General features: G+C 41.6%; 1 protein-coding gene across 3 annotated transcripts in view; it reads left to right on the forward strand.

The window, feature by feature from the left end:
• The window catches only part of CPAMD8 (C3 and PZP like alpha-2-macroglobulin domain containing 8), a 185,474-nt gene that overhangs the window by 114,522 nt on the left and 52,233 nt on the right, over positions 1-18,719 (forward strand). For all 3 annotated transcript variants that reach the window (XM_088478478.1, XM_088478479.1, XM_088478477.1), the window contains exons 24-32: positions 887-1,185; positions 1,471-1,696; positions 4,025-4,201; positions 7,424-7,505; positions 7,592-7,748; positions 10,393-10,467; positions 11,590-11,755; positions 12,908-12,994; positions 15,817-15,953. In XM_088478478.1, the coding sequence (XP_088334604.1) occupies positions 887-1,185; positions 1,471-1,696; positions 4,025-4,201; positions 7,424-7,505; positions 7,592-7,748; positions 10,393-10,467; positions 11,590-11,755; positions 12,908-12,994; positions 15,817-15,953 (1,406 nt within the window). The remainder of the gene's footprint in view (positions 1-886; positions 1,186-1,470; positions 1,697-4,024; positions 4,202-7,423; positions 7,506-7,591; positions 7,749-10,392; positions 10,468-11,589; positions 11,756-12,907; positions 12,995-15,816; positions 15,954-18,719) is intronic.

The following is an 18,719-nucleotide window of genomic DNA, read 5'->3' on the forward strand; positions in this document are numbered from 1 at the left end:
TGACTCACTTGCCGTCTAGTGCTTAGCTTAGCTATCAGTTTGTCATTAATTTCTCTGCAGCTTTTTTGTGAAACAGGAGGGAATAGTTAGTTGACCCTATATATATCTGCTTTGTGCAAAAGACAGGTGCTCTTATTATAGGGCAGCACAGATGGTGTATATAGCATTATTGCCTCACAGCACTGAGGTCTTCGGTTCGAATCACACCAAGGCCCTAACTGTGTGGAGTTTGTATAATCTCCCCATGCTTTGTGGATTTTCTCTGGGTACTCCGATTTCCTCCCACACTCCATAAAAAATGTTGTCTGATGCATATTATTTCTGCATTAGTAACACATACTCCTTTCAGACAAAAAAGCAAATTACCGGGTAAAGCACTTTTACTCGGTTATTTGCTGATCAACAAGGGTCCTTTTTCACTGACCCTGAATTTCGAGCCGGGTTGACCCTTTCAGACAGAAAAAATCCCTGTGTTGATCAGCAAATTACCAGGTAGAAATGACCGGGTAATTTGCTTTTCTGTCTGAAGGGGGGGTCAGTCTGGGACAGGCAAAACGCCAGGTAAAAACTGGGTTTAGGGACATTTCTGTGTGAAAGTGGTATTACTCTCTCACTTCAAGTTAAACCATTACAAACTCACCTTTAAAAATCTTTCAGACAACTTACAGTCCAATATTCAGTAGTGTAACTAACATATTAAAGTAACCCAGTGAAACACTCCCGTCATTATCCATATATCACTACAATATATAATGCTTATATACAGCAGTCTTCTCTCACACTTCTTCACAATACGATTTTCATATTACTTAGTACTTTCTTTTACCAATCCTACTTCAGAAATGTAATGTTTTTGTGAATTTATGCAGTGTCTTTTTTGGCCTAGAGAAAATTCAGATTTCTACTCCCAACAAGTTTGAATATCAGTACGTACAGAAGCCACAGAGGATGACGCACTTTGACTTGACTGTGAAAGGCCACAATGACGCCCATGTGGCACTTTCTTCAGGACCTCATGACATGGCTGAAATGATAGAAATCGTTATTGGTGGTCAGCAGAATACAAGAACATGGATAACGACCAGCAAGATGGGAGAGCCCGTCTCCAGTGCAAACACTGCCGCAGTTTTGTCTTGGGATGAATTTCGGGCATTCTGGATTAGTTGGAAAAATGGCCTCATACAGGTAAACCTATTTAAAATTCAAAAATGTTTTATGTGTCTGCTCATTTAAATTGCTGTAATTGGGCATAACAATATTTTTTTTATAATGGAGGAGCTGTTCTTAATATTAGTGAAAGCAACTTTTTGTGTTTTGTTTATCTATCTTGTTTCTTGTGTTTTAAATTCAATAATATGCTTATTTTTAATCAATTTTTGTAATAAATAAAACTACATGTTGAAATGGTAGACAAGTTTTAAGGGTGAAGACCACCCACCTCCCTTTCTTCCCTGTCTCCACCTTCCCCAGGTAGGACACGGCATCAAAGGCTCCAATGACTCTGTTATCGTGGAGTGGTCGGCGGCTAAGCAGCCAGACGTGAAGTTCATCGGCTTTTCGACTGGCTGGGGTTCCATGGGGGAGTTTAAAATCTGGAGGAAGGAAGAGACAGATGAGAACCACAATGAGGCTTTCACCCTGGGGGTCCCACACAATGTCATCCCAGGGTCCGAGAGAGCCACGGCTTCTATTATAGGTCAATATTCTTATTTTAATTGACTGCATTTGTGTCAGAATAGTAAAATCTGCTATATAATGTTTGTTCACAAACTAGCTTAGTTTTTTTAGGCTAAATGTGTTATTCTAAGTTGTATTAATTTTTTTTATTTTGCTCAAAACTGAGGTCTGTTTGTCTTGCTGTTAAACTTAAGCACAACTGTTGGAAAATATTAGTAATCCAGGCTCTTCTTAGCATTGGGAAGGAACATATAACAAAAAGTATAACCAGACACGAGTAAGGTGTGTCTTAGATGAAAAGTGTGCAGAGAGATAGAATTTGTGATGGCTGGCGAATGTGAACTCAAGTTGGTTGAAAAAGTGTCTAGGGAAAGAGGACAGTATAGTATATGATGAGAACTTTTAGAGGAAGATGTTGATGAAAAGGTTAGCGGATAGTTAAGAAAGATGGCAGACTATCTAGTTTGGCTCAATGATGCCAAGTGTAGAATGAGAGGTAGTGATAGGCAAATACTGGGCAAAAAGATGAAGGAGATTATTTGCAAGGTGGTGAAATGAAGGATTGCCAGGTGGTTTTGCTATGTGTAGCTGGAGGCTAGAATTATGATATGTCAATGGGGCATCTGAGTTGTGTTTCCATAGAGAATGCATTGGCTGCATGCTATTTTGGAGAAAGAAGCCTGCCCACGGCAGTCCTTCAATTGTCCCTATTCTCTGCTGCCATACAAAGGTCTGTTTGAATAAAAAACATGTAAAGCCAGTAGGGGCTTGGGATTAAGCTAGGTACACGTTATGCGACGGGTGCCGCCAAATCAATAAGTGCTCCCTTCCGACGGAGTGATTATCAGATTGGTGGCCATCTGTGCATACTGAGCAATTTCCTGCTCAGTGTAGACTTTTGTTTGATGTATAACAGAAATAAAGCCACTGGCGCTGCAAAAAAGGATCACCAATTATGTATATACACTCACACTAAATTAGTGTTGTGATAGGTGTTCCACGCTGCTGTTGCGGTTGCTATTGCTAGCCATATGAAAGAAACAAAAAGGAAAAAATAACAGCGCTGTGGGACACCTGCAACCTAATTGATACTATGTAGATAATAGTAAAATAAATCAGCTATATCAAAGGACTATAACCAACGTTTTTTTTTGCTTCAATGTTTATTATTATAATTGATTGATCTTGTTTGACTATTTATTATAGTACATTGTAAAATTTTATATGTGTTTCATTGGCCAATGATGTGTGTTGTAAGTGGAATTTTTATTATTACTTTTAGCAATTAAAATATATAAAATTGTCCTTTGATATAGCTGATTTATTTTACTATTTTCTACATAGTATCAATTAGGTAGCAGGTGTCCCACAGCGCTGTTATTTTTTCCTTTATGTTACTTTCCCTTGATATCTTGAGCGGGATCAGCGGGATCAGGTGTGCAGCTCATAAAATGCGACCTCCTGATCCGACCGTTTGCAGGACCGTTTGTAGCTGTTTATCGGCTAACGCTTCTGCATTACTCCTGCATACACAATATACAATTATCGTGCTGATCATACAATTATCGGCTAATAGGCCCGATAATTGTATCGTGTGTACCCAGCATTAGTCTTTATGGTGGCAGAGATATGTTTGTACTGTAATTGAGTGTAGTTAGTAGCTCTGTGTGTATGTAGTAGCAATGTATGATAGATTACCGTTGCACTTCTTCAAGGAACATGTCATGGATCTCTAAACTAAAATGTGCCTTTGTAGGTGCCCCTCAAATAACCATAAAAATAATTTTCATGTGAATATAAATGCTTAACCTACATCTGTAAATGCTACCCTACAATATAAAAAGAGATTGAAAACTAATATATGAGATAAAACACTTGGGTACACACTCACTTGTGGATTACCGTCCTCCATTACGCAATACTCTACTTTACCAAAAGTTGAATTCTCCTGAAACCCTATTTAAAATAGAGATCAGATCTATTACTATCACAAAAGCTGTAAATATACATGTGGCTGTTTGGCTTCATCTGTGACCTGTCCAGTTGTTGTAACAGATGATGGTGTTTTTGTTGGAGACTATAATAAATGGAATTAGTTCTCTAAATTGTGCCTGTGTCATAAAAACTAAATCACGATGCCGGGGTATATGTAGTTCAATAGCAGCTCCTCCAAAGTTTTTGAAGAATTTGAAATGATGTCCGATTAAGTAAAACATTTTGTTTTCTTTCTTATTTATTTATTTATTTTTGTTGCTAGTGTTTGGGGTAAAGACAGGGGTCTAGGATTCATGTTTGAAGCAATGGAAATTACTGTACCTTCTTGATTGTGCTTGAATTCTACACCTAGGAGATGTGATGGGTCCCACTGTCAGTAATTTGGACAACCTTCTCCGTCTCCCATTTGGATGTGGGGAACAAAATATGATCCACTTTGCTCCAAATGTGTTTGTGCTGAAGTATCTCCAGAAAACCCAGCAGCTGTGTATAGAAGTGGAGAGTGAGGCTGTGGACTACCTGCTGCAAGGTGGGCTAATACATAATCTGCGCAAAGTGCTTGGCTTGGTTTAGTAATGATGTTCAAACAATATACATATTACTTTTCTGCATGAAATATTTTCTGCAGGGAGTCCACGACACTCGGCTGCTTTAAGATATTATTGTACCAAGGACAAAGATCACATTAGTGGGCCCCCATGCGAAAAGAATTACAGTATCAAGTTTTCTCATGAGAGTAGAACATTTACATTTTGGATATGAGAGCTTTGTTTTTCATTAGAGAACTTTTATTGGCACAACAGTACATACATGGGGGGGATATTCAAAATCACATTTAGTAAAAGCATACACACTTAGAATATCATTCACAATACAGTCAGTTTTTTTTTATTTATTAAAGCTCGAAAAAATCCACCATCCAGAAAAAAAGAAAAGCGTGATGTACATCAGAACATAATGTACTAGCTTTTAAATCCCTTAGTTAGTGTATGCAGGGTTGGACTGGTCCACAGGGGTACAGGGGAAATCCCTGGTGGGCCCCACTGCCTGAGGGCCCCATCCCCTCCTCAAGGGGTGGAGCAGGATCATGGATGAAATTGGGTGCTTGATTTGTTTCTATGCAAACTACATCAAGACCCTTATGGAAAGCAAAGTGGGTGGTCCTGAATGCATGTCTTCTCTAATGGTTGGCCAAGTCCATCTGATGTGGCTGGCCATACCCACTCTGGTGGCTGATCACACCCCTTAAGTTTGGGCCTTTACCATTGCATTCCCTGGTGAGCCCTTCATGCTCCAGTGTGACACTGAGTGTATGTAAACCATGGTTCCAGTGGGGTAACTAGATATATGTGGGCTCTATAGTAAATTTTATATTGGGCTATTATGCGCCACCTAAGGAAAAAGAAAACACATATTCACTTAAGGCTTTCACACAGGAATCAGGGACCCCAGCTGCAGGCTCCATATTAGTGGCACCCCCTGCTAACATGGTAGTTATTCTTTTGCATATTTCCATCAAAGCACCAGGAGAGACTAGGTATTAGCCAAAATACCAAGAAAACAAGAGTGTTTAATATGGTGCACTTAATGATATTCACACAGTCCTTGTTTCTGTATAGAACAATAAAGATGTTAGGATTATAATCTTTATTATTTTCTTGTTAAAAATTATATGTTTTCCAGAATTCCATTATGAAGGCGAAATATTAAAATTCACACAAATCAGAAAGAAAAAATTATAATGTGTAAGGGAAGAAATACAAATAGTGTTTTAAAACTAAGGGCCAGATTCAGACCCGCTCGCGAGCGAAGGACGCTCGCAAGCGGGTCGATGTTGGCCGAGGGAGCTCCATCGTGCGCATGCGCGAGAATACGTCGCTTGGGGTCTCGCACCAAAGGGGGCGTGCTGTCGATGGTGGCTGACAGCACGCCCACCAAAGGGCGTGGCTGACAGACGGAGGCGTTCCCATGGGAACGCCTACCGTCTGAAGCCGGCCCCACTGACATCAGTAATGATGTCAGTGGGAGTGATTTTGGCTCTGATAGAGCCAAAATCACTCCTGGGCTTGCGGCAGCGAGAGCCTACCGCAGGGTCTCGTCGCAAGCCCGATGGTTGCGATGCTCTTGACCATCGCGACCATCTTTTTGGCCGCTCGCATATGCTGTGGGTGGTCACCCACAGCTATGCGAGTGGCCAGGAGGCCGCTCCATTTTCAGGTAGGAGGGCACTGATTCAGAGCGAGCGCTCTGGTCAGAGCGTTCGGCTCTGAATCAGGCCCTATGTCTCTGTACCGCTGGTTAACTAATTACTATCACTCATAGCATTGACCTCTTAATGTTGTTTGGTTTATAATGTTATTGCAGTATGAATTGCCTGTCACATGCAGGCTTGTTATTTATTCATCAGTAGTAATAAACCAATATATCTCACACTGTATACAGGGCCTGCTCGCTCGCTCTTTGTTGACGCCTCTATGTCTGAGCGAGCGAACGAAATATGCGCTTGCTATTTTGTAAAGACACCCCCTGGCCGTTCGCATCATACATCATCTCCGCTATTTATTAGATTATTCGAGTACATCGAAAGGCGTCTGAACTGCTCGCAGTGCTTGTGGTTGGATTTTCCTACCGCAATCATGCGAACAGTTCAGGCTAAGAGACAACCAAGTGACGTGGCCGATGACGCTGCTTTGTTAATTATGCACACCCTTAAAACGCCCGTTTTGACCGTTTGGCACGCCTGCGTTCGGATCTCCACTCCCCGTTTTCAAGCACCTTCCCCTGTTACCACCCACAAACGCCTCATCCTGTCACTCAAATTAGCAGACACTCGCTATTTTGCGAACACAAGATTTCCGACCGCACTGACTGGTTGGCGCATGCGCATTATGACCCATACGCATGCGCACATGTGCGAACATCGCTCGGAGCGAACGAGCGGCCACTTACGAGCGGCTCTGAATCAGGCCCACAGTTCCCTGCAATTCTAGTTTTAACATAGATCGTGTATTATAGAATAATTAAGTATCTATCTTGTAGCAAACAGTATTAATTTTGTTATACTAGTAACAACTAGCGTCTCTAATCTGTGAGACACTAGTGAACCATTAATGATCAGTGAGTTCAATTGAACTTTCTCTTGGACGGGATATTCCCAAAATCTCCCCATCTGTTTAGAAAGCATGATTTCCCAGGCATAAATCTGGTTTGGTTAGGCTGTAAACTCTTCTAGCAGGGACCTAAACCGTAAACAGGGATATAGGTCTTTAGGATGCACATTCTGCAAGGTTAGGATAGATGCTTTAGGCTAGGATTTGGACATTTCCAAATATTTGGACTGGATTATAGTCAAAGGCTGGTTTAGACCAGATTTAGGAGTTGAGTAGTGTAAACTATTACTATTAGTCTATGGTTTATAATATTAGTTTTCTTCATTGTAATTATCCATTTTTGTATTTAATTTGACCGATCATAAGCAACTCATTTGAAACAAGTTTCCTCTCTTGAAATCAAGCAGTCTGTAGTATACCAAGAACGCAAGGGTTTAACATGACCTTTCCTATCCAGGTTTCATTACCAGGTAACCTAAAGGTGGGTCCCCTGTCGTGGTAAGCCAGGATAAATATCCTTTATGTCCATTTGTAAAAATGACGGTCAATGTACTATTTATTGTGTCCTTTTGTTATCTACATAACAGTTTGTATATTAATGAATAAGACAACACTGATATCTCACCTCTCTCCTACACCAGGTTATCAACGTCAGCTAACATACAAAAGACAGGATGGCTCCTATAGTGCTTTTGGAGAGAGAGACTCATCTGGAAGTATGTGGTAAGAAAATTAATAGCAATCAACAGTAGTATTGCTCGCTCAGTCACTATGTCTGTAGGCTCATTTTACTCCTGTCCTTTCACCAGGCTAACGGCTTTTGTATTGAAATCATTTGCTCAGTCCCGTGGCTTCATCTTCATCGATCCTTTAGAGCTGTCTGCAGCAAAAGACTGGATCATCCAGCACCAGAAAAAAGATGGCTCTTTCCCAGCTATGGGCCGGATTATAAACAAAGATATCCAGGTACATTACACTGAATTAGTCCGTGCAGTATTTTTTCAGGTTTACAGTTCTCTATATACAAGCTCAATACTAATTGTCATCTGGAAAGATAATAGTAGTTTTGTAATTTTTCCAGGAAATAAAGGTGTTTTTCTAAACTAGTCCCGTTCCCTCATATGTCACACGATGTGGGATGAAATAAAAAATAACCCAAACTCCCAAGTATACTCTGTTAACTTCAAGTTCCTAAAATTCTAGCCTAGCTATTTGTTTCATAACCCATAACTAACTTTACTGAATATAATACCACAATTAGTGACCAACTATAAAAAATTCACTCTCCTGGTAAGCAAAGGGGCAAATAAACTCATCTTCATATGATATTGTCAAAAAGCATTTGGCACACTTTTTTTCTATCAGTACACTAAATGTCTTTTCTTTTTTTTTTTTCATTTAAAAAAAAAAGAAAAGGAATTGGTGCTATAGAACTGATGTTGGACAAGCAGTTCAGATAATGACAAGATATAAATATTATTGGCGTTTAACACTCCTAAATTCTGGAATAGTCAAGCAGCAATTATATGTTTAATATTAGAGATGAGCCGTTTGGTTTTGCTGAAAACCAAACACACAGGAACTTTGGGATTCCGAGTCAGCCAAGTCCCGTCTCAGATCACTTTGGGGTTCTGACTAGAATGGGTTCCAACTCTGCTCTTCTCGCCTAGTCCAGAATGTGGATCTAAAAACCAGATCTCATTTATTTGTATTGTAAGTTCCCCCCTCGTGATGTGTGGTGGTCAAAATTGATTGGATATGATTGTTAATGATGTTAATAATACTATAGGAACAAAAACAGGTTCACGTTACATGATTTACATGATTTTAGCTGTTTTTATACATTTTTAAAGAAACCCGAAACCGATCCATAACACTTGAGGGTGGTTTTGCCAAAACTAAAACACAACGTTGATTTAACGTGTGGGTCCATGCACGTCTCTATTAAAAGTATTATGACTTTGTATGAAAACGGTTCCATGATTCTTCAGTAAAATTGGGAGGAATCAAAATGTAATACCGATAGACGGGATCCAGGCGGTCAGAATCCCGACGCCTGACTCCCAACAGGGTTAACATACTGAAACTTGGTGATCGGTATGCTAACCCTCCCCCTCTCCCTACCCTAACCCTCCCTCCCTGGTGCCTAAACCTAACCGCCCACTCCCCGCACCCTAAAACTAACCCTCCCCCTAGTGCCTAACCCTAACCCTCTTCCCCACCCTGCTACTTACCTTCGGCATCCCGGAGGTCGGGATGTCGGCATCGGGATACTGACCAGCGTCGGTATTCTGGCGCCGGTAAGGTAAGCGTCGGCATTTAAACCTCCAGGATGCTGAGTGCATACCAATTGGGAGAATGGTTGTTTTAATAAAGGAGAATTATTCTGTACCTTTTAAAACAGGGGACTTTCTGTCTTGCAATAGAGTCTGGCATGAGAGCCTCCATCTCAGTCAACCAGACCACTGTCCTGTAAAGGCTGATGAAGTTAAAACCTTTGCTATTTATTAGCCCCAATTTTATGATCTAAAATATAACTTAAGGCACCAAAACTTTCAACATTCACAAGCACAACAGCATAAACTTCAGTCTCTACTTCTGACCCCACCTCCTCTTTCCCTTATTCTATATGTAGCTTTCCCTCAACGGTCCGTTCTTGGCCCCTTTTCTCCTTCTACACCACTTCCCGGGGAAATTTCATCAGCTCATTCAGCCTGTAATACCACCTATATGCTGATGACACTCAGTTCTACCTCTCCTACCCTGATCTCTCTCCCTCTATCCTCTCTGCATTTCTACCATCTCCTCCTGAATTTACCAATGCTTCCTGAGATTCAACATAGCCAAGACCAAACTCATTGTATCCCACCCTTTTCAGGTTCCCTACTCCACCCACCCTCACTCTATCTCTGTGGATAAAATAACCTTCTCTCCTGTCCCCCATATCCTCTGATTTCTCCTTCTCTCCCCACATTTAGGCCATCTCTCAATCTTGCCGATTCCACCTCCAAAACATCTCCAGGATCCAGGTGTTTCTCAACTCATGATTTCCCATCAGGGCTACTGCAGCCTCCTCCTTTCAGGCTTTTCTCTCACTTTAATCTAACCTCAGTGCTATTGCTCATTTTATTTTCCTCTCTTCATGTACAGCATCTGCCTCACCCCTCTTCAACCAGCTTCATTGGCTCCCAAATCCCCTCTGAATCCAGTTCAAACTCCTCAACTTCACTTATAAAGCCTAAATCACTCTAGCTATATCCATGCCACCAATGCCCCCTGTCTTTGTCTCCTTCATTGATGGATGCTGTTTGCTGACCAGTAGTGAGGGGTTCATTAAGAGATGTTGCCTCACCCACCCCCCTCCTCCACACACACACACACTGCCTACTTCCATTAGGTATAGCGTATTCACCTGTTCATGTCCCTGTCCTCGCCCGTCCTTATTTTTCTTGTAATGTCTTGTTTTCTTGCTATGTACCTGTGAAATGGTTTATGGTACTTGTTGTTGTGTTATTTGTTTTATCATATGTACAGCGCTCCGTACACCGTGTGGTGTCTAATAATAATAATAATAATCAAAATAAAATGTCTATCTCAAACTTTCTTACAGGGTGGGAATCATGGAAAAATAGCTCTAACTGCATATGTTGCAGCTGCTTTCCTGGAGGCTGGTATCACATCTGAGGTAATGGCCACTGTTAGAACTTGATGCACTTAGGAAACCATTTCCCTCCCACAATATTGTAAAATAGACCATACTGTACTAGAGGATAACTCAGAATACAGGTCTTCACAGAAGTTATAGTGGTACTTCCGTATCTTTGCGGCCCCCTGGTTACGCTACGTAAGTAGCTTAACCAGGAAATACTATTTGGCCCCTTGCGGGCTCGCTGCGCTCGCCACCCTGCGGGCACGGTGGCTCGCTTTGCTCACCACATGGATTTATTCCCCCTCCATGCCCACTTGGATGGTAGGGAATGACGTTGGATGGTAGGGAATGACGTTGGACGCTGGCTCATCTTTACGCTAATGTCCGTCATTCCCTACCATCCAACGTCATTCCCTACCATCCAAGTGGGCATGGAGGGGGAATAAATCCATGTGGCGAGCGAAGTGAGCCATCGTGCCCGAAGCGTGGCGAGCAAAGGAAATGGTATTTCCTCAAGTTTACGCTACTTACGTATCGTCACTGAATAGTGAAGATACGTAAGTAGCGTAACCAAGGGGCCGCAAAGATACGGAAGTAACGTTATAGTTATAGTAATAATACACTTTCAGGTCAGTTATATGCAGCAGGGGATTGCTGTGAAGCCTGCACTCTGACATTTGCTGTAATCAGTTTACAGCCAAGACCTGGGAAAGGGCAGCACCTGCAGCTGTAGCAGTCAGCACTGGAACAAGGTTATAATAAGAACAGCTAATGTAGTGAAAATAAAGTCTATAAAGTGTAAGGCATATAAAAATAAAATTAATACATAATATAATTACTTTTACATCGCTTAATACTCTCTTAGGGGTATATTTATTGAAGTGCGGGTTTTTAGAAGTGGTGATGTTGCCAATAGCAACCAATCACATTCTACTTATCATTAATCTAGCACATTTTATTATATTAAAGCTAGAATCTGATTTGTTGCTATGGGCAACATCTCCACTTCTAAAAATCTGCACACTAGTAAATATACCCCTAATTGTCTATTTTCATATTATGATGTGAAAATAATGTAAATAAAAATGCACATCTGTCGTAAAGAACATTACGATTGACTTAAGCTGCTGGTTCTTATCTCTGTGTTTGTTTTCCCAGGAAGAAGGAGTTGCTGTCTCAAAAGCTAAGGTGTATTTGGAGTCACACTTGTATTCAGCAGATGACCCCTATACCACAGCCCTGACAACATATGCCCTGACTCTGCTGCGTAGCACATATGCTCCTGTCGCTCTCAGGAGACTAAACAGCATGGCCATAACACAAGGTATTTGTTTGTGAATGATTCCTAAACACTGTTTATGAAAAAAAAAACACCAGTGATATTAAGTTTTTTCTTTTATAATAACTTTTTACTTTGTTTTTTTTTTAGGTTAGGTAATACAGGTAAAGAATCAGTTAATTGATGTTAAATGCATTTTTCATCTAATAATTAATTAATCACAGGTAACTACAGTAAGAAAACAGTTAGGAAAAGCAGAAACAGATGTTTGTGTACCAGAGAATGTGTGATGCTAGAACACAAGCTCTGTTGACATTCAGTGGCCATTTGCAATGTTGATAAGATACAGGACAGCTTTCCACATTATTTGCATTGATAAAGATAGCTCCTGGATCAGTGAATGGGACTTGTTAACAAGGCCAGACCAAAGAAGTGACAATGGGCCTGCTTCAGAGTTGGGAGCACAGCAAGAAAAAACAAAAAAACAAGTAACTGTGCACCTTGGTAAAACCATGCTGAACTGCAGGTGGGGCAGAGGTAAAATGTGCAGACAGAGTTAGATTTGCATACCTCCTAACTTTTATGGTCCATGAAGAGGGACACGTCACGCACAGAAGGCACGCACGCGCGCCTGAAAAGGGGGTGGGGCTTTGCGGAAAGGGGCGAGCCTCTTGAAAATGGGGCGGAGCATTGCAGCAAACCCCGTTTATCTCACTATAGGAGGCGTGCCGAGCACTCTCCGAGATGCTGGGCAGCCCCCAGGCTCTCCCCATACTGGTGAACAGATGCTGTGCGCATGCGCACGCCATCTGTTCACCTTCTGTGAACAGTGTGTCCCCCCCACCGCAGAACACTGTGGCCCGCAGATTGGACAGTGGGACAGTCCCAGAAAGACAGGACTGTCCCGCTGATTGCAGGACAGTTGGGAGGTATGAGATTTTTGAGGGACGCGTCCTAGCTCAAATCTAAATTGCAGTGTAAAAATAAAACTGTCCAGCATTTGTGGGCTACATGCAACTGCAGCCAGTTTTTACCCTGTTTGCAAAAAATGAAATGTAATTGTACCCCTTGCATTGCAACATGGTTTGTCCAGATTCTACGTTACTCCTTTTTTTTTTTTTTGCTTTAAATCAGAATTGTCCCCTGTATATAATATTTATCTTTCCTACTACCATTTAATTCTTCTCCTGCTTTTAGATGGTTTCACTCATTGGAGTTTAACTGGGTCTTTAGCAACAGAAGAGGACACCTTCATGGGTTTCAGTGATGGCCTATCACAGTCGGGTAAGTAGTATAAGTTTTGTGTGGTAGCTATTAATGATAAAAAATACATGCACCACCACCCCCCATATACAGAGGGACCAATTCAGTTAATACTGAATTCACTAATGATTAGTATTGGACTATTGGTTATAATTATTGTTCTTTTTAAACTGAGCTATCCTGAAAAGGAAAATACATTGTGCAGAGTTCTCATTCTAGCATGTAACTGTTTCATGTCCAAATCAATCAGCATAGAGGTCAATTTGTACCTAAACCATATTAAACCTAAACAATATGGTGAGTCCATCAACTCAAATCGATAAAAAGACATTTTTGTAAAATTATATGATGTATATAGTTGGAAAGAAAGTGAAAGTGTTGTGAATGTTTTAAAGAATAACTCCAGTGTAGAATCTCATTTACATTTAAAAAATAGTAGTGAATGCAAAAAGATAACATAAAAAAGGAGTATTTTTGCAAATATAAATGTGTACTGTACTGCCGTGCCCTATCCAAGATACCTTCATAACCATACTTTGATACGGGATCGGTATGAATGACCGCCGGACCTATGTCTGACAGTTCAAAGACCGGCAGCCCTGAAAATCCCAATGGTAAGTATTCTAACTATTGCTAACCCTCTCCCCCTCCCTAACCCTAACCCTCCTTTAGGGGTGCCTAACCCTAACCTCCCCCCTAGTGCCTAAGCCTAACCGCCGCTTCCCCGCACCCTAAACCTAAGACTCCTGGGGGGGTACCTAACCCTAACCTCCCCCCGGGGGTGCCTAACGCAAACTCCTCCTTCCCCTACCCTAACCCTCCCTGCGGGGGTGCCTAACTCTAAGTCCCCCCGGGAGCCCTGAAACCTAACCCACCCACCCCCACGGCTGTCCGCGCCCGGGTTGCCTTCATTCGGTATGCCGGGCGTCGGGCTCCCAGCATACATCTAATGACAGGCGTCGGGATTTCGACGCCTGTCATTAGTACCCTGCCGGGATTTGACAGTCGGGAAGCCAGCGGTCGGCATTTCGACCGTCAGCATCCTGACTGCATACCTTGGAGGGATACTTATGTAATTTGATCCCTTAAAGATAAATAAGGAAGTATGCAAACCATTCAAATATAATAATAATAATAATAATAATAATAATAATAATAATAATAATCTGACATAGTCAATATGTACTAGCTGGTATTTTATACAATGGGTCGGTTATGATATGTCAATAGTCATAATGTCGACAGTGATGAATTGTCAACGTGTTAGAATGTCGACATATCATCCCTGGTGGCCCAGCAGTGGCTTACCTGCTCCTGACGGCTGCAACGGCTCCAGTGGTGTCTTGAAGGTCCCGGCGGTCATGTGACTGTAACTTCCGGGTTAGACCTCTGATGATCTGGAATCGGGTGAGTATTTCTCCCCTATCCCTAATCAAAATCTCTACCCCTATCCTTCCCTCTTATAATATTCAAAGCAAATTCCATAGTTCCAAATAGATTTGTTTTTGGGGTCACCCAAAAGCATGAACTACTGCAATGGGGGTGTGATTTTGTGGATTGTTTTATTTTATTCTTTGCAACTGTTGGGCAGTGTATGACGCTTACTGTGCATTACTACAATGGCCAAGTGTGCACCTGTATTAGTAAATCAACTTGTCTTTGTTATATGTTTCTGAAAAGTTGTATTTTCTTTTATACTGTTTTACTTTTGTCTATACACATAATTTTTTGCATATTTTTAGCTCAGTATCAGCTTGTATCACCTATACGTTTTATCATGCATGCATAGTCTGTTTTGTGTAGTTTTTCTAAGTTCTTATACAATTTACATTGACCCATCCTTATGTATAGATACACGCGTGTTTATTGTAAAATACAGTCCATCTGAAGCAACCAAAGTCAATGAGCCATATTCAATTAGAAGCGAAAAGTCAGTTGCCGGACTTTTCACCGTCATCGCTGGTTTTGCCAGTGAAAAAGTATTGCGTGCGTCCCCGCGTATCCAATTGCAAATGTGCGAAAACGGGACCCAGCAATTTGAAATCGGCAAAAAGTTCTGTCAGTTTTGGGGAAATTAGCCTGACACCCCCCAAAAGATGTACTGACATGGGGGCTTACTATGTCTCTATGAGTACCCCCGAATAGCCCTGTTAAAGGTATTTGGGGGTTTTAAATTGTCTCAATAGGCGCTATTTAGCGTCTTTCATCAAGTGGTGAAGAATAGCATTTTGCAACTTTTTTGGAGGGAAATAAGTATTCTCATCAAGTTTGGGGTACATGAAAATGGGTGCAAGCATATTTTAAAGTTGCTAAAGTCAAGCATTAAAAAGCGCCAAAAACGCACTTTCAGCAAACGCCTGCAATCAAAAATACACCTCCCCCATACTTGCAGACCCCCCCCCCCAAAGGCTATTTCGCTAGTTTTTAAATTTGTACCCCCACATAGATTTTTTGGGGTGTCCTTTGTGGGGTTTTTTGCGTTTTTTTGATGCAGTTAGTGTCAGGGGGGTGTCCAAAGGGTGCAGGGTGGCTTCCGTACCTCTGCACCCCAAAACCATGTTCGCCTATTACATTGCATTGCGTTATCGCGCTGGCGAAAATACGCTACAATTGAATACTGGGATATATGAAATTGTTGAAAATGACATCATCGGCGAAAAAGTATCGCGGAAACTGACTTTTTGCTTCTAATTGAATACGACCCAATGTCTTATGTGTTTTAGTAATCCATTTGTTAATTACATTCTATATATAATCTCCATGTTACTTATGTCTAAAAACCATGAAAAGATTCCCTTTTAAAATGGAGGTGGTGATTAAATCTGTCTCTTTTACTCTCTCAGTGATCTCCGCAGAGGTAGAAATGACTGCATATGCCCTGCTAACCTACACGCTTCTTGGAGACGTGGCCTCTGCTCTTCCAGTAGTGAAATGGCTTTCCCAGCAGCGAAACGCTCTAGGGGGCTTCTCATCCACACAGGTTAGATATTGTTATGTAAAGTATGACTTAATGTACACTATCAACTGCAAAGAACTTCACTATCTACGCCCTCTGCCACTAGTACATTACATATGTGTCTATCAAGCTATACCAAGGTATGTAAGACCACATATGCACAGGATTGTATTTTACTAGAACAAGTTATCTGTAACAGTGTTTTGGAAGACCTGGATTTACACTTTGACACCACAAAGGCATAAATAATAGCTATAAATGTTATAGTGATAAAGTGATAGAAAAGAGTGCAAATGACAAAGTCTACGTTTTGTTTAAAACAGTGGTTCTCAAACTCGGTCCTCAGGACCCCACACAGTTCACGTTTTGCAGGTCACCCAGCAGGTGCACAGGTGTAATCATTAATCACTGACACATTTTAAAAGTTCCACAGGTGGAGCTAATTATTTCACTTGATTCAGTGTGGAGACATGGAAAACATGCACTGTTTGGGGTCCTGAGGACCGAGTTTGAGAACCTGTGGTTTAAAACATAAACAGGGACAGGGTAGGAGGATAGATGGAAAGGAGGATAGGGTGGGGATGGAACTTTCTATGGTGCCCCAGAGCCCAAACTACTAACACTATTAACCTCTATGGGTCCAAACCCATCCCCTACCCTGTGTCCCACCAGCAAGTAATTCAACTCTAACTGAGCTCATATAAATAATGTTAATAATCAACCAAATATAGAATACAAAAAATAAGCCATAAAGAGAGAGCAGAGCTGCAACTTTGCTACCCTAGCTATGGTCTATGTGGGCTTTCACAAATTCCAAATTGTGTTTAGGCTCTTAGAGACATCACTAGAGAGCTGCACTAACACATTACACCGTAGACTGATTAGTTGAATACTGGACTTTACAATAAATGTACACAGTATTGGCATGAAAGCACACAACTCCATTGCATCTCAGTGAATGACTGCTGACACATTTAGACCTTTTCTATTTACTAAAGCAGTAAAGAGGTGAATTTATTGTTAATTCATGCCTTCAATTCTGTATTCCGTAAAAGTCTATAAGAATATACTAATTACTGTATGCGGCAACGTTACTTTCTCAATAGTAGTTGGAAAAAATATGTACGCTATTAGGCGTGGTGAAGACCTTTATTTTCAACTAGCTGGGATACCCGGTGTTGCCCGGGTTGAAGAATGGACCTTGAAGTACATCTGCAGCCTTCATTTTTTAGTTGCAGACCAACAATGGAAACCATGGCATATGAAAATGTGCTTGGAGGAAATTAGTAACTGTCATTAAAAGTCCAGGTTTCGGCCTTGTCAGGTTTCTACCAACGCTGATTATCCCTGATTCCGGAGCTGCAGACTTTCCTGCAGGGTATTCTCCATATCCAGCCCCCATTTTCTTCACCAACGACACCGTGGGACCTGAACCTCATTTTGACTTTCTTGCAGCCAGATACGTTTGAGCCTCTGGACACAGATTTTGAAGTTCTTGTCTTGGAAGACTGTTTCCTTTTAGCAATAGCATCTACTAGACAGATCTCAGAGCTTGGATCTCTATCCTACCCACTCCCCTTACCTTATTTTCATGATGACTGGACAGAACTCCAGACTAGGCCATCGTTTTTGCCAAAAGTGGTCTTCAGATTTCACCTTAACCAGCCGACTGTGGTTTCGGCTTTTCCCTCTGATGACCCAGCATGTCTCTCACTAGATGTAGTGCATGCTCTCAGAATGTATGTCTCTCGTACCACCTCTCTTAGAAAAACTGAGGGGTTGTTCATTCTGTATGATTCCCACAAGCAGGGTTGGCAAACTTCTAAACAGACTCTTTACTGCAGGCTTCGTTTGGTCATTCGGCAGGCCTGTTTCTCAGGACAGGCTACTCCCGTCCTTGATATCAGCTCATTCTACTCTGTCGGTGGGTGCTTTGTGAGTGTTGGGACAGCGTGCATCTGCTGCGCAGCTCTTTCATGCTGCCACCTGATCCTCCTTGCACACTTTTGTTAAATTTTACAGATTTGATACCCTTTTCCTCTACGGAGCCAAATTTTGGATGCAGGGTGCTGCAGGTCTTCACAGCACCTACTCGTCAGTGAGTACAGCTTTGGGACATCCCCAGCGTATATATGTCCAGTGTCCCTCAGTGGATGAAGGAGAAAAATGGATTTTGTTACTTACCGATAAATTATTTTCTCCAATTCCATGGGGGACACTGGAGGCCCTACCTGCGCTGTTATTGTTTTTGGTCTAAATGCAATTGGGTGTGCCTGTTAAGTTATTTGATTTGTGCATGGTTTGTTTTCTAGTTGAGAGGTCTGTGTCCCCGGGTATTTTGCTAGTTTTTCCTTCTCTCTCCTCTCCGTCTCTACTTGACTTGGTTAATCTTAACTGAGGATAGGGAGGCTGAGGAGCCACATCAAGTCATACAAGATTTAAAGTGCCAGGTCCCAGTCACCATCATCTATACCCCAGTATGTATCTCCACGGTCCACATGGAATCGGAGAAAAGGATTTATTGGTTAGTACCAAAATCCAATTGTATTTAGGGGCTGATTCAGAGCCGGACGCTATATGCGGTCGTTCATCCAGAAAATAGGGGTGGCTATTCAAATGAACCGTTCGCTCTTTGCGGTCTGTTCACGCCTCTATGTCTGAATGAGCGAACAAAACTTGCGGTCGTTTTTTGAAAAAATACGCCCCCTGGCCGCTCGCATCCTACGTCATGTCCGTTATTTATTAGATTAATCGAGTACATCGACCAGCGTATGAACTGCTCGCTATTCT

Source organism: Taudactylus pleione, unplaced genomic scaffold (genome assembly GCF_031769625.1).
Source record: "Taudactylus pleione unplaced genomic scaffold, aTauple2 ptg000214l, whole genome shotgun sequence".
In the NCBI taxonomy this organism is placed as follows: Eukaryota; Metazoa; Chordata; class Amphibia; order Anura; family Myobatrachidae; genus Taudactylus; species Taudactylus pleione.